The sequence below is a fragment of the Beta vulgaris genome, chromosome 2 (assembly GCF_026745355.1).
Source record: "Beta vulgaris subsp. vulgaris cultivar EL10 chromosome 2, EL10.2, whole genome shotgun sequence".
NCBI classification, from domain to species: domain Eukaryota; kingdom Viridiplantae; phylum Streptophyta; class Magnoliopsida; order Caryophyllales; family Amaranthaceae; genus Beta; species Beta vulgaris.
In genome coordinates, this window is record NC_079203.1 from 45,026,594 (window position 1) to 45,047,599 (window position 21,006).

General features: G+C 34.8%; 1 protein-coding gene across 1 annotated transcript; it reads right to left on the reverse strand.

Moving 5' to 3' along the window:
• Positions 1 to 6,617: 6,617 nt before the first annotated feature.
• Positions 6,618 to 13,672, reverse strand: LOC104885558 (homeobox-leucine zipper protein ATHB-8). The gene is made up of 18 exons (XM_010670237.4): positions 13,514 to 13,672; positions 12,182 to 12,438; positions 11,927 to 12,086; positions 11,553 to 11,656; positions 11,369 to 11,459; positions 10,968 to 11,177; positions 10,790 to 10,873; positions 10,524 to 10,679; positions 10,369 to 10,443; positions 9,980 to 10,086; positions 9,697 to 9,889; positions 9,273 to 9,458; positions 9,092 to 9,172; positions 8,849 to 8,983; positions 8,410 to 8,732; positions 8,186 to 8,291; positions 7,878 to 8,027; positions 6,618 to 7,007 (listed from the first exon to the last, which is right to left on the reverse strand). Exons 2-18 carry the CDS (start codon positions 12,397 to 12,399, stop codon positions 6,861 to 6,863), a joined length of 2,526 nt encoding a protein of 841 aa, XP_010668539.1. The 5' UTR covers positions 12,400 to 12,438; positions 13,514 to 13,672; the 3' UTR covers positions 6,618 to 6,860.
• Between the last annotated feature and the right edge of the window lie 7,334 nt (positions 13,673 to 21,006).

The window sequence follows — 21,006 nt, forward strand, 5'->3', positions numbered from 1 at the left end:
TCTATGGAAATCGCCCCAATTTGTTCAAATCTATGGAAATCTGAAGAGGAAAGTGAGGTTAAAATCTATGGAAATCTGAAGAGAACGAAGAGGAAGATGGAGAGAGAGGAGTGGAGAGAGTAGTTAGAGAGAGAAATGGGTTTTGAGGCAAAGGGTATTTTAGATATTTTGTAGGGTTGTATTAGTAAAGGAAGGTTGTATTTAGCAACCATGTTCATCATATCACCTTTTGCTTACTCAAGCGCTCACGCCCCTTTGCAAATTACATTTTTAATATCATACTTAAGAGCATTGCCGGTGCATGTACGTATAATATAAAGTGGCACGCAAATGATATACAAATTAGACCTGGGTTAAAAGATTTTGATTTTAGCTAATACATAGTCTAAAATAGGGCACACACGAGCTAAAATAAACCATATAGTTCATGCCTGTGTCACCAAGCTAAGCTTGGCCTAGCGATTTTGATTGTGTCTTTCAACCTCAAGGTTGGGGGTTCAATTCTCACTAGGAGGACTTTAAGGGTAGAGATCTCCATTACACTTCCTTAAGGGTGTCTAGCCTGCTAAACCGGGCCAAAAAATTCATGCCCGTTTCAATTCACTCCAAATCGATAGGTTAAAAAGGTTTAATTATTGTTTGACGTTTGAGCTCCTTTTTTCAGATCCAAAAGAAAAGTTATTGGAACAAAAGAACTTTCATGACAATGAAAATGATGATAATCTAATTGGGAGAGGTTCTAACTAGTGGGTGAATAATTATAAACATAGGCTTAGACATCATTGAGTTAGGTGTTCTTTCATTTCATCTATTTGATAACTTGATAAGGGATCTGATATGATCAATTAGGGACGATCTAATTGCAAACTTAACAAGGTGTGGACCCTTAATTTAGCATACACTCACAGTTTCCAGGCTGTTTCAACTTTCGATATTGGAAACATGGGTGCATAATATGCGATTCCATGGCGGAGCCGGCCTACATCGTCAATCATCTAAGAGTTAGGTTAAAGAATAGTAATATGGTTTGAATAAAATTTGGGAAGCTACTTTATGAACTCTTTGCTTTATTTTATTTTATCAGCCAAACTCTTACACTTGTAGATAATAAGATTTAGCGCAAGCAATTATTAACAAAAATATAATGTAAATACATGATCTTATGTGTGCATGGTAAACACCAATATCATTAAATACGAATGGATTAAATGATTTTAGCTATCCACCTAACGTCCATAATGTAATTTGGACTGCGCAAGTAACTCCCGTCTGCCATTGCTATTAACAACAAAATATATTACAAGTGATCGTATTACTTTGTAGGGGTCCCACCATAAAAAAAAGAATGGAGCGTAATAAAAGTCGCACATGAATTTCAGCCCATGCACGTAGAAAATGGCTCATATGTCAAACAGCATATATTCTGTTTTTGGCTAAGCATAAGAAAATTTTGACGATATATAACTCATAAGTCATAATAGTTTACATAAAAAAAGTCATAATAGTTTACATAAAAAAAAAACCACCAATAATCACCACGCATCAAAATCAAAAACCGTAAATTATGGCCATAAGATAATAAATAATGAAAAAGGATTTTTCAATCAAAATTATTAGAAGATGGCTTTAGTTAGACAATATGTCACATATGGATGACTTATATTAATTATTATTTTTTTGTTAAGGATGGTATCAAAATACAACCTTCAATAAGGAGGCTGAACTTCTATTTTTCGCCCTAAAATTATTTAAAATCGTCCTAAAAAATTGAAATTACATTTCTAACCTTTTCTTTTTTCCTAAACCACCAACCCCATCACCAAGCACCTCACTCTACCACCATCCACCTCTTGCACCACCACCTCATTACCATAGCCACCCACCAGCCACCCCTCACCTCCTGTTTCCCTTATCACTGCCCCTTTCTTACCTCATTCTTTCTCTTTCATCCTCAATATCAAACCCCAACCCCTCGTTTCTTCTTCCTCAATATCAAACCCCAACCCCCATTTACCTTCTTCCTCTTCTCTTCTATAGTTGCGCGCAAAGTTGACGAAATTTTTTAAGGCCGTGGGTGAACGTCCGGCCTAGACGTTCCATCCATGGCCCGAACGTCCAGGTCAGACGTTCGGGCCATGGGTGGAACGTCCAGGCTGGACGTTCGCCCACGGCCCTAAAAAAATTTCGCCAGCTTTGCGCGCGAGTGGGTGGTGGAGAAGGTCGCGGGTGGGTTGTGGAGGTAGGTGATGGCGGTGGAGATTGCAAGTGGCAATGGGGAGGTAGGTGGTAGTGGTGAGGAGTGGGTGGTGTGGAAAAGAGGAAAGATAAAATGGTCTATAAAAATAAACTTGGGGCGATTTAAAGTAATTTTTAGGCGACTTTAATAATTCTTTTGGTCAAAAATCTTAATGGAAGTTTCAGAACATGCATCAAATACTGAAGGAGGCTAAATATGGCTAATCAGTAACTGTAAGTTGGGCCTCTTTCATCAAAAGATGTCAAAAAGAGGATTAATTGATTACACACTAATGTGGGTTCAGCAGAATCTCCTAAAACGCGGATCAAGTATCAAAAATAATCAAATAGTCTGGCCTACATAAATTACAGGACCAAAAAATAAGAGCAATCTTCTTCTTCTTCTTTTTTCTTCCTTTTAGGGTCTTCAGTCACCATGCAATCTTGAAATAAAATTAGTTATGCACGTTTTTAAACAATGGAATGAGAACTGGTAAAAAAAATCTGAAAGAATGAGAAAAATCATTAGGAGTACAGATATAAAAAATATACACTTCTTTATTAATATAATTTGAGTAAATTTGTCTGTTACGTCATATATCAATGCAACCTACTCACAATTACTTAGAAAACAAGCAGAATAGCAGATAGTTAATGGGAAACAATAAAATCATGTAACAAGCTAAAAATTTCGATTGGTTAAGCCACTTATGTTTGTACATGGGAGAGATCATGTAGGTTGTCTTTGTTACCCCCTGTGATTAGAGATGGCCAACAGTGCGGGCCAGTCCAGCCCATCCAACCCAGCCCACCTCGTGGCCCGTGTGGGCCGGGCTCGCAAAAAGTCCGGTCCAGCCCAGCTCGAACCGTGAAATTGGTGGGTGGGTCGTGGCCAGATTTCTTGAGCCCAACCCACTAAAGCCCGCTACTAAAATCGTCCAGCCCGGACCACGAAACCGGCCCAGCCCAACCCATGAACCAGACCAGCCCGGTCCAAGTTATTATTGAACCAAATTGTGTATATTTTAATCAAATTATTGTATATATTTTAATCAAATTGCATATATTATAATTCAATCAAATTTTAAAATAATGAAATTATTCATTAATTTTAATAATTGTATATATTTTTACTCATTTTAAAGATTTCATATAACAATAATGAATAATTTCAATGATTAAATAATTTTGAAAAAAAATATCTCATGCCAGCCCGGTCCAGCCCACTAGACCCTCGAACCGTGAAAACCGGTAACAGACCGGTGTGGGCCAAGACATTTCAGCCCGCGGACCAGCCCACCCAACCCATCAATTTCAGGGTCCGGTCCTGGGCCGTAAAATCTCAGCCCATCCCGCTACGGCCCATGGTCCGGCCCGTCCAGCCCGCACCAGTGGCCATCACTACCTGTGATTAAGAATAAAGTAGTTTAAGGTCCTATTCTTTTGAACTTATTTTGGTGAAATTGAATTGAAATTAAATGAATAGAACCTGAAATTAAGTGAACTGAGCAGAAACTAACTAATAATATTATTATTAATAATAAAAATAACAAATAATAATAATAATAACAATAATAATAATAAATAAATAAATAAATAATACTCCCTCCATTCTCTTTTGTTCTTCTTGTATTCCTTATCAGGAAATTTTAAAATGTTCTTCCTATTTTGAATCTTTTTCATTGTAGGCATGTGGATTTTACCAAAATACCCGCCTGGCCGCCTATGATTTTGTTATTCCACTATTACCTTCGGGTTTTGCTATTGTGGGTCCCTAACATTGATTATATTCACCTTTCCAACACAACAATTATCTCTCTTCGGTAAATTCGCTCCCTCTCTTCAATTCTCACCAAGTCACTATGAAAAACTCGGCCTTCACATTTAAAATTCTTCACATGTATCCTTCCTCTCATCTCAACTCCATAATATTTTTGTATAATCACAATTTGCTTTAAGCTCGATGTTTATGAAAGTTTATTCCTATAAATAATCTACCAAAGTTACTTCCTTTGTCCAACAACCTAACAACCTGCCGGCTGCCACAACCGCACATCCACCACCCACACCACCTCCTCCTCTACAATTCGTATTCATTTTTTCTTGTGTTTTTTATTTTGACAAATTGTACCATGAAAGGCGATGGTCCATGGTCGTCTCAAATCTGGAAATTTTGGCCAATTTAGACCACCGTGGGCTTCAACGTCGTCATTTTCTATGAGACTTTTAATAAGGTTGAGTGATGGATTTTAGTATAGGTGATGAGTTCTACTAAGAGGAAGGTTTAAGGTTTAATCAAAGACAAAAGATAGGTTCACCAAAAAAATAGAGAGGGAGAGGAGAGATGTAGTTTGGAGTTCGCGCAAATACGCAAGTGGACAAGTGGGTAGGTAAAGGAATGAGATCTCTACTCTTATTCATTTCTCTCTCATGGAATCTTAGCCCAATTTAAATTTGCATCCTCCCCTGACTCCAAATAGGAACAAAAGAGAACGGAGGAAGTAATAATAATAATAATAATAATAATAATAATAATAATAATAATATAAATAACTAAATGAATGAATAATATAAATAACAAAATAATAAATTATAATTATAATTATAATAATAACAATAACAATAATAATAACTATACTGAATTTAACTGAACTGAATTGAACTGAAATTAACTAAACTTAAATTAACTAAACTGCAATTAACTGAAAATAAGTCACGGCACAAGCGTTTATTTGCATAAAAAAAAGTTTATAAAACAAAGGAAGGTTACAAAGTATTATAAAACATCTCAAAAGAAGATATATACCATGCATCAAGAAACATAAAGAGAATAGAGTAATCGAGTATGATGCACACTTGTTTGCAAATGTGAACCAGTACTGATTGTGTGTCTTAACTGCTCTATGAATCAAGACACAGTAGACACTGATAATAAATTACAAGTTAATTCAGGATTATAAAGAACATTGTGCACAGTAAGATAATCATACAATTTCTTGCCGTTCCGTAGACGCTGAGGAGAGTGCACGACAATGGTCAGACTGTAACTTTATATTACCAGTCATATGGTTTGAGGCCACTGTATTAATGATCCAAGTATCATAAATTTGCATACTGAAAAGCTAATGGTTAGAGGGTATCAGGGATGGATTTGGCATTGCTTTGAAGATTCACTAAGGATGTTCACTTATTAGAAATTTTCGGTGGAGAACGAACCACGATCCCATCTTAGACATGCAGTAAGCAATCGTCGAATACGAGTGGTGGCAACTTTAGCAACAACATGACGCCCCTGGCTTCCGTTTTTCCAGTCCTCCTCGATGACCCGAGTCATGCCTTGTAGAGCTAGAACCAACAGTCACTCGGTTGGTGCAGTAGAAGATTCTCTTAGAGGTAAGGCTGAATCAATAGCTATCTAGATGACAGCTATCAGAAAGCTGTTGAAAATAAAGATGGTAGTACTAGAGATACCTGACCTGTACTCTGTCTACTTAATCTTACTCAACCTGGCCCCCTTTGGAACTTCTTAAGAAAGGAATTTCGCTGCTAGATTCTTTAACGTGTTTTCGTTCAAACATGCGAGCGATTCCCTTGATTTTCGGACATTGATCCGAAATGAGCCCTTGTAAATGGACAGAGCCAGGTGAACTTATTTTACAACAAGACAGGATTCAGACCTGTAATCTTCAGAGCATGAGCCTGATGAGATTCCCAAGTACTATACATATTTTCAGCAGCTGATCATTTGCGCTGTTCAACTAGGGACAGTAGAGCAACTCGCTAGTTCATCGGATTATTCGAGTCATGCAAGTACTAGGAAGAAGAAAACTGATGAATCACGATAGTTTTATCTGTTATACATTACTTCATAATATTGCGCTAGCAAGAATCAGACTTATGGAAGATGCAATAGTTATCTCACTAGTTCCGCATGTTGCTGCAGAACTCACCACAAAGCAGAAATTTTTTTTGCACATATCTGATGCTACGTGATTCAATTACCGAGAATCACACAAATAAAAGAGAATGCTCGTTGATGAGTTCCGTGAACCAAACAAAAGCCAAAAATATTGGTTAATATGATTCGATAATCGAGAATCATTGTTTCCGAATTTGTGAAGAAAAAAATGCAGTAACAAGATTCAGATGTTCTGCTTCATTGATGTTTAAGGTTTTGCATTGTGGCTCCGATACCATGCTAAAGGTCAGTCACTATATTAGAGAAGACTCGTGCGATCAAGCCTTCCGAGTTCTGATCTTAGCTTAGGCTGTCTCATGAAAATATTTCATCTACTACATTCTGTCATCTATAAAACCAGCATTTGATAATCATACGAATTTTAATTTTTAAGTTGGTTCTCAATCTCTCGTCTGCATAAATATACCTAAAAACATGATACATAAATTAGGTGGGTCAAAGTGTTGAAGTATCTGAGAAAAAGGAAAATGTAACAGCCTACATAATTTAGGGCACAGCTCAAAATCAGCCATTCCAAAGGTATACAAAACCCTCTTCATTGCTTCCCCTAAGGCTTTCCTAAGTAATAATATTACAAAAAAGCAAAAATAAAATCTAACTTTTCTAAAGTGTTGATTTTATCCCTGAAACTACTTGAGCAGAATTTTCATACAAAAGACCAGTTGATAAACATAAAGCACATGCATTGAGCATCTTCGGCATCGTTGAACACCTTCCAAGCAACTGCTCGCTCATAGGAAATCGGCCTTCCCATGCTTGACATGCAGATACCTCCTTGAAGACAAATGAAACCCTAAAAACAGCACAAGAAATCAGATGGTAAATACATATATAAGGAACAAAACAAAATTGAATTTGTAAATGAAAGATATAAGTTTCCTATATAGATGGAAATCAATGGGAGATTGAAAATTCACTCAAAGGACCATTGGGCTTTTAATAATATACAAAGTTCATTCCATCATTTTAATTTGGGTTTTTGCTCAAAGATGAACAATAGACTTTCAAGAAATCTCTCGTCGGGTTCGTCCGACCTCTTAGGGCATAAAGTAAGAAAAATCATACATGGCCGACTTTTGTGTGCTTTTTTTTGGAAGAAATGGCTTACTAGTTCTCTCAATTATAATACGCAACCACCGTTGTAAATCGTACAATACCGGCCTTGTATACGTAACCAAATTTGGGTTCAGTCAAGAAACTGACATCAATACACAAGGTGTTAAATGCAGAACTTCTTGGCCAATGTTTTAAGATTCTTTTTTTTTTTCCAGATAGGTACATTGAACTCCGTTGTGGGGGGGGGGGTTGGGATCCCTCTTGCAAGGGGAAGAATGAAACCATAATTATTACCTTTATTAGTTATTTGTTTTCACCGCGGAAAGGAAACACTTATAAATGTGGGAAGAAGAGGTAACATAGTGTGTTACCATAGGATTGAGATGGGTAAGAAATGGGTGGAAAACTGGAAAAGTTTACCCTAGTAAAGGGATATAACATACCATTACCCCGAGTCTGCATATCAAACATGTAATGGGATATTTTCTTCTTTCCATTTCCAGCACTTATAGATCTCATACTAAACATGCTACAAAAAAAAAAGTGGGGAAAGGGGGGGGGGGGGGGGGGGGGAATAAATGAATATGAGATTTGCATATCTTCTGACCTGCTGCATTATCTGAGGCATCTCAGTGAAGAGGGCTTTCCGGCCTTGTTCATCAAAAATCTTTTCTAACGTAATATCTTGCAGAGCAACAAGAGTAGTCTCAAGCATATCGAGTCCTGCTTGATTTGCAAACGTGAAAACTGGCAGCGCCTGCATAAATTTCATAAGATTAGTGTACTGAGTAGACAAAGGAAATTACTTAATAACTTTGATAAGGCAATATAGTGTATTCTCACATCATGCATATTAAACTCATATTAGGAACGAAGAAATGAACAGGGATTATTCAAGGATATGCAAAATGGTACCTTCAAAGAGCAGCATAAAATGGCATCTGAATGTTGCCAAAGAGTTTTAAGTATGGATTCTCCTCCCTCGTTACTGGGTTTAAGCAACTCCACACCTAGATAGCACCTGTCAATGAGAAGAGGAATGTTAGTTATCTATATACCGCAAAATAAAAAGACAAGGAGTTGAAGGATAAAGTAGAATAGCTTTAAACATGTTAAAGAAAGAGAAATCTGGTTAAAACCTGTAGCTTTGACAAATCCAACGTGCAAGCGTCTGAGCTTCGGGAGTTCCCGGAGATAAAGGAGAGCCACTAAGAGATCCAAAACGAGAAGGGGATAGCGCAGATGCTACCCTTTGAACGGAGGATATAATACTCCTAACATACTGCCGTGCCATCGAAGCAACATTCTCCTGAAGATGAATTTCGAAAGCGAACTGAAAAGCTATAGTCATCACAGATTTCCCACCTCCAGACCCACTATTATCAGCAAGTGTTTTATTTCCAGCTGGGCCAACCTCAAGGGCAGAGGTAAGGTCAAGAGTGCACTTTGGACTTGAAACGTCCTGCAACATATCACAAAATCCAAGTCAAGGACATACCAAAAAATCAAAAACAGATAAATTCAACTATATATAATAAAGAAAAAGGGATATGAACTAAAGTTGAAGAAAACAGTCACCTTGGAAGAGTCGACTGGAATGATACGGAAACCAGAAGGAAGAAGCGGAGCGTCATCTGAGAAAGATGCGTCTATTGGAGCAAATACGAGTTCTGCGCATGCACCTACAGCGTTTTCATCTACTCCACTACAAAGCTGAAAATCAAACAAAACCAAAATTTAGGACAGTTTCTAACCACTGCATATCACATATTCATCAGGAGAAGCAGGTAATAAGTTACATGATCAGAAAGGTATCCTTACCTGCAGTAGAAATATGTCTCCTGGCATAAACATGTCTTCTCGATAGTGGCCAAGATTTTCAAGCCTGACAACCTCCATGAACTATTGGAAAAAATCATTATGTCAATATCATCTATTCTATGAATGACCGAATGACATAAAGCAAGAGTAAAAGAAAAAATTATATAAGGTGATCACTTACCTCTTCATTTTCGATTGTGTGGGCAAGAGGAAGAATGACCTGACCCCCAACACATCCAGTACGAGAAACTGGTATGGTGCAAGGAGCAGCTTTGACAGCAGCTGCTGCATAAGCATCAATGCCGCTGTCTGCCCATTCAGATCGATGTTCTCGCAAGAACCTAAGGAGCACGGCAGGAGGCACGTTCTGCAACACGTTGATCAAACAGAAAATTAGTTCAGAATATGGAGGCAAACAGAAAGATTTAAACAATACGACCATAATTAGAAAGAAAGTAAAATATAGGCAGAAAAAATCCATAGGCGACCAAAACTAACATTTTTGATTCAATAGTTTTATACTTTTACTTGTATATTGCTTTTACTTCAATTATTTTTCTTTGTTTTCTTGGTCAAGTTCTTCAGTCAAATATCAGTTCACCCACCTGTAAGAGCATGGAGGCTCTAGCACATAACACTGCAGTGCCCACGGATGGAAATCCATTGCTGTAGAATTGATTTTCACCCATCATTTTGCTTGGGGATGAATTCACTAGAAGAGTTACATCATCAATTCCATCACTGTCCATCATAGACCACCCTTCATCCATAAATCCATTGACGGCTTCATTAAAACCCCTGTGCAACAAAGTAGTAGATAATAAACATTAAGCATTTATATTGAGCAAAATAAACCCTTAGGGAATTCAAAAAAGTTCAGGAACCTACTTGCTTAACCTCTGGCTCAGAGCACGTAAGGCTGCTGGACGTCGTCCAAAACCAGTGACATTTGGTTGAGAAATCTCCTGAGATATCTGCCTCAACTGCCTTAGAGCCTGAAAAGAAGTCGGATAAGAGGGTGAGATGATTACAACCCCAGAGTTCATAGAATTCTCACTAGCTATGTAGCACAAAAACGACTAGGCATTCAGGAAACGAGGAAACCTTAGGTCTCAACCATCTTCGGGCATCATTAGCACGGGAACAGGGAGACCTTAGGTTCCAAAGTTCTCCGTGCTTCATAGCTTTCTGGGCCTAAATATTGCCTAGACCCACAGGTTTTCTTAAACTCATCACAATAAAGTACGAGTTCCAATGAGCAAGGATGAGAATCTTACCGCCATAGTTGTTCTTTGAGAAAGCAAAGTAGATGACTCGTATAGTGGGCGCAACACTTCAGGTACCCTCCATGGCTAAATCAACAATCAAGAAGTAAGATAAGCGCTTCATCTTATGACACAAAGAACGCACGCAGCAAATGGAATTCACATACCTCAAGGTCCATATGATCAACAATGTGAATGATAGACCCACCCCCTTCACAGGGTCTAATTAGATACCCACTTGGCAAAATTTCTGCTCTCACAAAATGCTGTACTGATGGCATACTGGGTCCATTCTGAGTGTTGTTCAGTGATCTCTCGCAGATCTAACACAATGAAAATGAAAAGGCCTCTTCAGAGATAAAAGCACAAGATGAAGAAAAATTCACATAACAACAAGGATATCGATGCTTATAGAAGTTCGAGAATAACTCACCACAACACTACCATCTTCTAGAAGAGATGTGTAGCGCATCAACCAGAAGTCACGTGCTGGAGCCAAAGTTGTGAGTGCATAGAGCTGCAGCCAGATAATCAAACATTAGACTTTTGTTCATCATCGCACATTGAGCCCACAACGAGATCCCTGAAATAAGAAAGTTCTTGGATTTTACCTGCATATATAACAGTTCGATTGTTCCCCCATTTCCAGTTGACATCACATTCATGACATCCACAGCTCGGCAATCACGATACCATGAAAGTCGATCTTTCAGGATCTCAGCAACTCTTGTGGGTTCTAGACTCACAAGACCGCATGCACGAGCTGCAACTCCAGTGCATCCATGAGAAATAGCAATGATTCCAATGGAATCCGGACCAGGCTGAAAAAACCAAAACGAGGATAAGTCACTTCCTTAGCAAAACAGATGTATCAGATCTAACTTTTGAACTCTTCATTCATACATATAAAAGTCTGTCTGCCAAAACTAAGACAACTAGACAGATATTTCTTCTATTCAATAAAATTTCCTCTGCCCCTAAAATTTGAAATAACTTTATGATTGATATTCACCTTCATTCCAGGCATTTGGATCCACTCAACAGCGGTTCCAGTTGCCTTCGAAAGAAACTCTGTTAAAGTTTCCTCTGCAATAGACACAAGTCTGAAACGGAAAATAAAAAATGGTAGTAAATACACAAGCAATGAGCTCATATTTAACCAATTGACCAACAACATATTAGAAATTTCCAATTACCCTGCAGGGCTAGCATCCTTTGGAGGACGCTGAGAAGTCGCTTGTTGTTGGCCGCTTGTCACCACTGACTCACAACTGTTGTCTGTGGTGGCTAGTGTTGCCGCCTGTACAAGAACAGTGACAAAGCTTAATATCATATCAGAAGGTTTATAAAACCATTAATTACCTATCAAAAACCATATATTCCAGTCAAGGAAAACAGCAACCTAATAGCAGATAAGGAGCTTTGAAGTATATAAAACTCCACCAAGATTTATGCAATGTAAATTTTTTTTAGGGGAGGTAAGGTGAAATTAATATAACACACTTCCAAGCAAGTAATTAACTAGGAATATAAAAATAAATAAAAAAAATCACAAAGAGAAAGTTCATACATTTGGTGTATGTTGGCGAAAATAACTATTTTCGTAAACCAAATGAGCCACTTGCTTTTGCAACCTATCATTTTCCTCCATTAACAGCTTGTTCATTGCTGTCAACTTCCGGTTCACCCCTTGTAATCTTGATGATTCTTTTCTCTGCTTCTCTCTACATCTGTTATAAGACCACCAACAAAAAAACATATATCATCATCACAACCCTTGTAAACATAGAGACAAACTTTTAAAGCCAATGAACAACTATGATACCTTCGGTTCTGAAACCAAACTTTAATTTGTTTAGGCTCAATGTTGGAGAGAATAGGACATTCCCTAATAAGTTGTTGGCGGCGAAGGGAACTGGGTTTTGGGCAGTCATGGTAGAGCCTCTCAAGGGCTTCAACCTGCTCAGGAGTATACCGGACATATTTTCCAGCATCTGCCCCCATTTTGTTAGCATCCCTGCAGGCCGAGCTCACAGCCATCATCCCTTAAGATTTTTTTTACTCACTTCAATCTTGAAATCCCTATAGAAAATAATTTTAGTCCAACCAAAAACTCATCACCTAAATACCCTCAATTTCTAACACCATATAGACTACTTAACATATGAGAAAATATAAAAGAGAAATCTTTTATTAAAAATTAAAACATTCAACAATCTTAAAGATCCCTAAGATATGAAATACTCCATATTCCAACCTAAAAGTACTAGTTTCTACAATGCTTTCATTTCTAACAGCAAACAAACAGAAATTCTAAGTGAAAATATAAGGAGGGATTTTGAGATAAGGACTAGATGATTTCAAGTTCCAACCAATATTTCTGAATAGGTGAATCAGTCAATGAGTCAAACATAATAACCTACCCAAGAAAAAGAAAAAGAACATCTCACCCTTTAACATTGATTCCATTTTTAAAAACCCAGAAAAAGGATTAAGTTTTGTGACAGAACAAACACCTAGAAGTTTCACCTTTCTACTTTTCCTTTTTCCAACCATCATATTCAAATGGTTAACATAAAATTCAAAGAAATTACAGAATCTTACAGGCTTTACAAAACTAAGAGTAAGTTTCACTCTTCTTAAAATCCCTAAAATCTATAAAAACAAACAAGTTCATGAAATACCATCATATCTTCTTCCAACTATCATTATTTCCAACATCAACATATTACACTACAAACATCCAAAGTAGGCTAAAATTATTTAATAGAACTCAGAAATGTTCAATGGCTAACTAGGGCAAGATTAGCATTTGACAGTAGAAAAAAAAAAAAGAGGTTGAAAAAATATTACAACAAGCTAATAATTTATACCCATATTACATAATACATACAAACATCCAAATTATGCTTTTTTCACTTTGTTCTCAACCAATATTTGTAAAAACACTCAAAAACAAAGAATTTTTCATCTTTTTGACATAAAGATTGAATCTTTCAGCTACAAACAGATAAATTAAGGTATTTCCCACTTCATTTAAGAGATTACACAACAATACAACCAACCCAGAAATTATTTATGATGAAAGATCCAAGCTTTTTGCATAATAGAAGTAATGTCAACAAACCCATATCAAATTTGAAGTTTTTTTTTTTACCTCAAAGGACTTCAATTCCTTGAACATTGCTGTGCAAACCAAAGAAATTTTGTTGAAGGAAATTCAAGGAGATGAACAGAAAATGAAATGAGTAAGGTGAAGTAATGGGTTTGTTGTTTTATATGGGAATTCTTTTCAATTTGTCATGGAATAGGAAGAGGGGGTAAAAGTAAAACCCCTCAAATACCGGACAAAATGGCAACTTTCTCTCTCCTCTTTTTTTTTATTTTTTTTTTTTTTTTTTTTTTTTTTTTTTTGGTTGGGTATGGTGGGGTGGGGATGTTTGCTTTTTCTGAATTTGGTCTTGGCACTTCCGACAGTTTGGACTGAAGTGCCCTGTTATTTTGCGAAATTTGAGGATTTTTTTTTAACTTCATTTTTTAATACCCACTTTCTGCTGAGGCGCGTGATTTATCTCCTTTATAAAATGCACATTAGAGTTTTAACATAAATTTAGTGCCCACTTAAGAATTAAGATGATGTCATTAGTACTTAAGGTGATATCATCAATTTAGTTTAGTTTAGGTCCCCTCAAAAAAAAAAAAAGTTTAGTTTAAGTGAGAGTTTGGTTAACACGTATAAAATTTTATTGATTGAAAGATAAAAATAGATATGGGAGAATTTAGGGATTTGATTTTATTTAATTTATAGACAGTAAAGCTTGCATTATCTTTTAGTTGATTTCTTAAGGCTCCGAAAAGTGTAAAACATTAATGTGACAAATAAATATGTTTGAGAGTTTGTAAAATGTTTATAGATGGATACATGTATTATATAACCAAGTGATTTTATGTGCTACCAAATACTTTATACGTTTGTCTGATATGTCATTTTGTCAATTATATACTTTGGTTTATAAGTATACACTATTCTTAGATAATAATACAACTTTTGATAAATCATTGTGGTATTTACCCGCAGCAACCTATAGATTTTATCATCGTTTCAGAAACTTAATTTTATTCTAAATTAATTCCTCTATTTCGTATGAAGTAGAACTACGTTTAATTTTATGTCAGCCAAAAACTACTAAAGTTTTCCATGAATTTCTACTTCTTATGTTATTTATATCAGCCAAACAAACACTAAGTGTTATCGTCGGTGTTCCGAACCTTATAAGCTAAGTTTTTAATGTTGTATATAACTGTCCTCGATTATGTAAGTGATCCTTCAATTTCTTTTCTCGAATAGAGCTTAACAATAAAAAGGCTTAAGGAGAGGCCTTGCATTTGTTCAAAATGATGAGCAAAGAAATGGACTTTTTTGTCGTTATCACTGAAATTATGTTAAATATGTACTTCTTCGTTTGGATTTTTATATTCAGACGCTCTATTAAGAGATTGTTCTCTTCATCTTATTTTTGCTTATTTAAAACAAAAAAATCACACAAAATAAAAAAAAAATAGAAAAGTTACGAAAAACCGGTCAAGAAAACAGACCAAATGACAAATCTAGACATGTCTATATTATTACATCCTAATGAATTTTGATCCTTCTTTTAAACCACGCATGCACTGTATGCATTGTTGGTTGAGGCTTTACTGAATCATTAGTTCTTGTATCAGATAAATCGATCAACAAATAATGGTTAGATACAAGATCTATTATAATAGCACTAATTTTTGCAATTTCATTTTCATGTGTGTAGCTCGCTCAAAGTTAGTTACGTTGTTATTTTAGATTGATTCGATCAATTAGTTGTATTGTTTTATTATCAACCAATTAACTTCACAGCATTGACGAATATTATAGAGTACTAGAGAGTACGTTTTGCAACATGCATATTCCAATTCTATAAATTTGTAGTAGTAGTATATTTATCTTTGATGGTAAGTAAGCAATTTCTAGTGCAACCACTTGTCATTTAGTAAGTGGGAAGGCGTGATTTGGAACCTTCGCCATTGAATTGGTAATTATGCATATGTTTTCCTCAATATGGAAGGAAAATAACTACTTCTAACCCCCCCATGCACGAATTTGAGAAAAAGACAACTTCAAGCTGTATTGCTGATGTCGATCTTTTCTTGCATCAAAGAAGAGTAATAAATTAATTCAAGTACACTTCATTTATACGATTCTATTGCATCTATCTTAATGCAGGAAAAGAAAATCATCCGTTCAAAATTTATACTCCTTATTAAAGGGTATGTGTAATAACTTCCTCCGTTCTGTTTTAAATGAAACATTGTGTAAAATGACACTATTCGTTGATCAATTTTGACTCTAATTTATCGCCATTATAAAAAAAAAACATAGTCAAGTGGGATCTTGTTATATTCGTCTCGATGCATACTATCAAATTATAACTTTTTTATATTTTTTACGTGTGCACAACTAAAGATATTAATGATTAAAGAAGCGTGTTGGGTTGCGTGAAAAAGCAAACGTTTCATTTAAACAGAACGGAGGAAGTATATATATTTCATCTGTTTGAGTGCATCATTTTAATTTTTACATTTAAACACTTCGCTTTATCTGCATTTATTAATAATACGATCTTTCACCAAATACCTCCGACAAATTGAAAAATTCACCTTATACCTTCAATGTTTCAGATATTCACCAAATGCTCTTTTCGTAACTGTCGTGAACTTATCGTCTGCATTATTTACGATATTACTACAATTAACCCCTAACCCTAAAATCTAAACCCTAATCTAACCCACCCCTCCACCCCAGCCCAAGTCCCCACCCCCTCCCCTCCCATCCACCCCAACCAGCCCCTTCCCCCTTTATCCCCCTCCCCTCCTCCTCGAATTCTGCGGCAATGGAGGGGAGGGGGAGGGGGAGGGAGAGGGGTGGGGGGGGATCTAGTAGAAGGGAGTAAGAGGGATGGGTTAGGGTTTAGATTTTAGGGTTAGTGTTTTGATTTTAGGGTTAGGGTGGGATTAGGGTTTAGATTAGGGTTAGGAATTTGGGTTTAGATTTTAGGGTTAGGGGTTAATAATGGTAAATAAAGCTAACAGTGAGTTCATGACGGTTAGAAAAAGGATATTTGGTGAACGTTTTCGAAAAGTCATTGGTATAGGTGAATATCTGAAACATTGAGAATATATGGTGAATTTCATGATTTGTTTGTTAAACCTGATTGGACGTGATTCAACTTATTAGGCTTGATTGAACCTGATTGGAACTTATTGGACCTGATTGGAACTTATTGACCTGATTGAAACTTATTAGACCTTATTGGCCCTGATTAAAACTTATTACACCTTATTGGACCTGAGTGAAACTTATTAGACCTTATTGGACCTAATTAACGCTTATTTGACCTTATTAGACAAAAAAAATTGACAATTAATAACATAAATATTACCCCTAACGTACATACTACCCCTCAAAATTTATTATGAAGTAATAATTATTAAAATTCGTCATTTCAAAAAATTATTATTATTAATTATCTCTTATGATAATTAATTTAACAAAAAAAATTTACTATTTATATATTTTTCTATATATAACTTTCACCACTAATATATCCAATAGTCTTGTTTTGATTTTATAAAGCACTAGTAGAAAATCAAAAGTTGATTAACATTTATTGCTAACAAGTTAAAATTGGCACATATGAAAAATTCTCACTCCACTTTCATTTACTTGAAGGTAGTAGAATGCATTAGCTCCTTATCTCTCACTCTACTTTCATCTCTCACTTGTTACTTGTACCCAATTATATATTATGCATTATTATAAAGGAGGGAGAAAATAAAAAGATACTCTGATGAAGAAAGATACTCGATCCGGTGATGATAATGAAGCAATCAATTGATAACACTTATATCTTTCATTATTGTTATTAGTAACAAAAACATGTTATCTCTAGTTATTTAAAGACGAATTGCAAAATATTGTAATTATAATGATTATTATTGTTAACCTTAATTATTTGACCATGATTATAATATTATTTAATGATAATATAATTAGCTAATAGTAATATGAATAATCAAGTAATAGACAATAATACAAGTATAATACTATACATTGTGGTACTTTAATATAAAAAAATTAATAATGACATAATCAGCTAATAGTAATATGAACAATAAAATTATAGACAATAATACAAATATTTAATCAAAAAATAGACACTAATACAAGTATAATACTATATAATCATTGTGGTACTTTAATTAAAATTGTAATAATAACATAATCAGCTAATATTAATATGAAATTATGAATGATAAAATAATGGACAATAATACAAATGTTTATTGAACATTGACTATTTGGACCTTATTGGACCTGATTAGACTTGATTGGAACTTATTGGACCTTATTAAACTTGATTGGAACTTATTGCACCTAATTGGAACTTATTACACCTGATTGGAACTTATTGGACCTTATTAGACCTGATTGGAACTTATTGCCTTGATTGGACCTTATTGCAACTTATCTGAACTTATCTGAACTTATTGGATCTGAAAGTTATTTTTTTAAGTTGAGGAGAACACACCCTTGTTCATTAACTAAAACTAGGCGGGACACAATTTTCCACTATTATCTTGAGTTTGAGATCACATGAAAAAACTTTACTCATTGAAACAAATATACTTCCTCCGTTTCTTTTTACTCGCTACACTTCTCATTTCACGGACTCCTAGGCAATTTTTGGAGAAGAGAGAGGTAGAGAGTAAAAAGAAAAGGGACCCATGTGGGAGGAGAGAGATAGAGAGAGTTTATTGCCCAAAAAAGAAGTGTAATAAGTAATGTGAAACTTCCCATAACGAAAAGTGTAGCGAGTAAAAAGAAACGGAGGAAGTATAATTGTATAAGAAAACTTGTTCCTATTTGCATTTTCGTCTATTCAAACAAAGATTTAATGCCAAAGTCATACATATACATTCAAAAACCTTGAGGATGGATATGATCATCAACACCAATAAATAGTTATACCACTAATAATAGGCTAATAAGAGTATGAAAATGAAATTTGGATAAATTACTCTAGTTGACTTGGTAGAAGAAAATAAAAATATAAAGGGAAATAACATAATTGCAAGATTATTGTAGAGGACCACTCCAGCAAAAACTCAAAAGACAAATATAAAAGCTTGTCACGCGTAAGGCAAAAGTGAATCCTTTGTTTTATTTTAGTCGCTTTTTTTCGATTAATTGTATTTAACAAATTTATTATTTAAAGAAGAGGAATCTCAAACTATGAAAAAGGCAAATATGAGGAGAGAGAAAGGAAGGATGAAGGACAGAATAATGCGGCCTCCTGCATGCGCTTCGATGTTTCATGTTCAATTTGGTTGATATCATCGTATCTTATTATCTTATGCTTAACTTGTACTACATTATTCTCAAATCTATTCATTAGTAAATCATCCTCTTTTGCTATATTTTTGTGATCTACTTTTTCTTACTTTAAACATATGCATACATGTCTGTAGAGGACTAGATAGAGTCCATTATGGTAAATGTATGAATATATTATATAGGTACATACCTTTATTCAATTTTCTGTTATCCATTGAGTATTATTGATTTTCGTCGAAATCTAAATTGTAAATTTTGGATATTCCTATTTCGTTATATAATGATATAATTAGATAAATATTATTAGATGTTAGTTACTTTATCGTTGTTATATTAATAATAATTAACAAAAAGTCATTATAAGTTATTATTGCTAATGTCGTTGTTGCTAATAATTACACCAAGAACTAAATTGTTCGTTAAAAATATTAATTGTCAAATTTGTGTGCATCAATAATGTGAAAGTCGAGGTTGTTGACGAAGGGAATACATAATTTATTTCATCCATAAAAAATTTTGATCATGTTAATAAATAAAGGAGGAGGTATGTAGTCTAGTTGTTGTATTAATTGCAATATATGTGTTCAAAAATATCAATGTAATTTTCATTATCGATTGGCCAATTTGTTTATCATAAATTATGTAATTTTTTTTAAAAAAGTAGAAAGAACGACAAAGGTTTTAGATATCTTTACATGTTAGAAAAGTACATAAAAATTATAAAATTATACGTGGTAGTAATTATAGAAACTAAAACTGAAATATGTCCAAAACTTCATGAAACTATAGACTAATTGAACAGTTGTGAAGAGGTGAAATGTCATTGATTCAGGAATATAGCATACTAATAATGATTTGGTAATTATATAGAGAAATGTTTACTTTAAATTATAATTATCTCCATTGACAAAGAAGATAGTCATTTTCATGAAATAATGCTCTACTTGGTAGTTAAATAAAAACAAAAAAGTGAGGTGACATATGACATTTTTGACTTATCTCCAAACTTATTTTACCCTAACAACAAAGTATAAGTTTTGAAATTCAGATCTAGAGTTTGAGCTTAATACTTTTACGAGACAAATATCAACTTCATGTAAGATTGAAAATCTCAATATATAGTCGATCTTCAAGCCTTGAAAGTAACCACTTTGTCATTAGGCCTAATGAATTGCTGTTTGAAAGAAAAAAATTCAATAAATGCGCAAGAGATAAACCTCTATATAGATATTTCTATAGCCGTGGATGTGCATGTGTATCCTGTCAATATTAAGCAACATAATACTAGCGTCCATAAAATCAAAAATACTCATAAAATGATTCTGCTTTATATACGAATTTTTATGCTGAAAGATGATTGTGGAGGTTTTGGTTAGTTGATAAAGGAATCGACATTGTGACCGACTTTGTGACATGCCTTATAGCAAGAATTCTCCAAATCATTCAAAATTGAAGAATCTTGATCAAAATAGAGTAATCGATCAACCAATAAAAACAACCTTGAAAACCACATAATGCATATCCAACAACCATATAAACCAAGCAACGCTTGGTCTAGTGGTGAAGATTTGGCCTCATGATTTCAAAATAATGGGATGAAATCCCACTAGGGGGCGAGGTTTCCCTTACCATACTCCTCCTTCCAAGGAGTCTGGCCTGCAAACCTGACTGCTTGTACCGATACATGTGCGAGGTGTCAGTTCAGTAGGGTCCCTTCATCTTACCAACTTAAAAATAAAAATTATCCAACAACTATAAATACTACACAAACTTTATTTGTCACCTAATATACACACTTGTGGATTTGACATCTTGTTTACTCATACACTAGCTAAATTCATTTGCATCCACACACACACATATTGACATATACATATTCATTGATGTTTTCATATTAGTACGAGCCTTGAAAAGTAAAACGCTACTATGTGATTCCATCTCTTTAAGCATGCCAATAGCTATAGGACTCCCTAAAAACCAAAAAATGAGCCTGAGGGAGACACTTCATTTTCACAGTAAAAAGCAAAGAGTATAAGTTAAGGGATCGGACTTTTCCATCAAAACTTTTTAGGTGGTTGATAACATGTGAGAACAAAGGTAATAGTAGATCCATCATTCTAAAACATCAAAATTCTTTTTTCTTACTTGATATAACATCGTATGTAGTATGATTTGTCAAATATGGTCAACTCAAAGAATATTTCATATTGCTCCTAATTTTT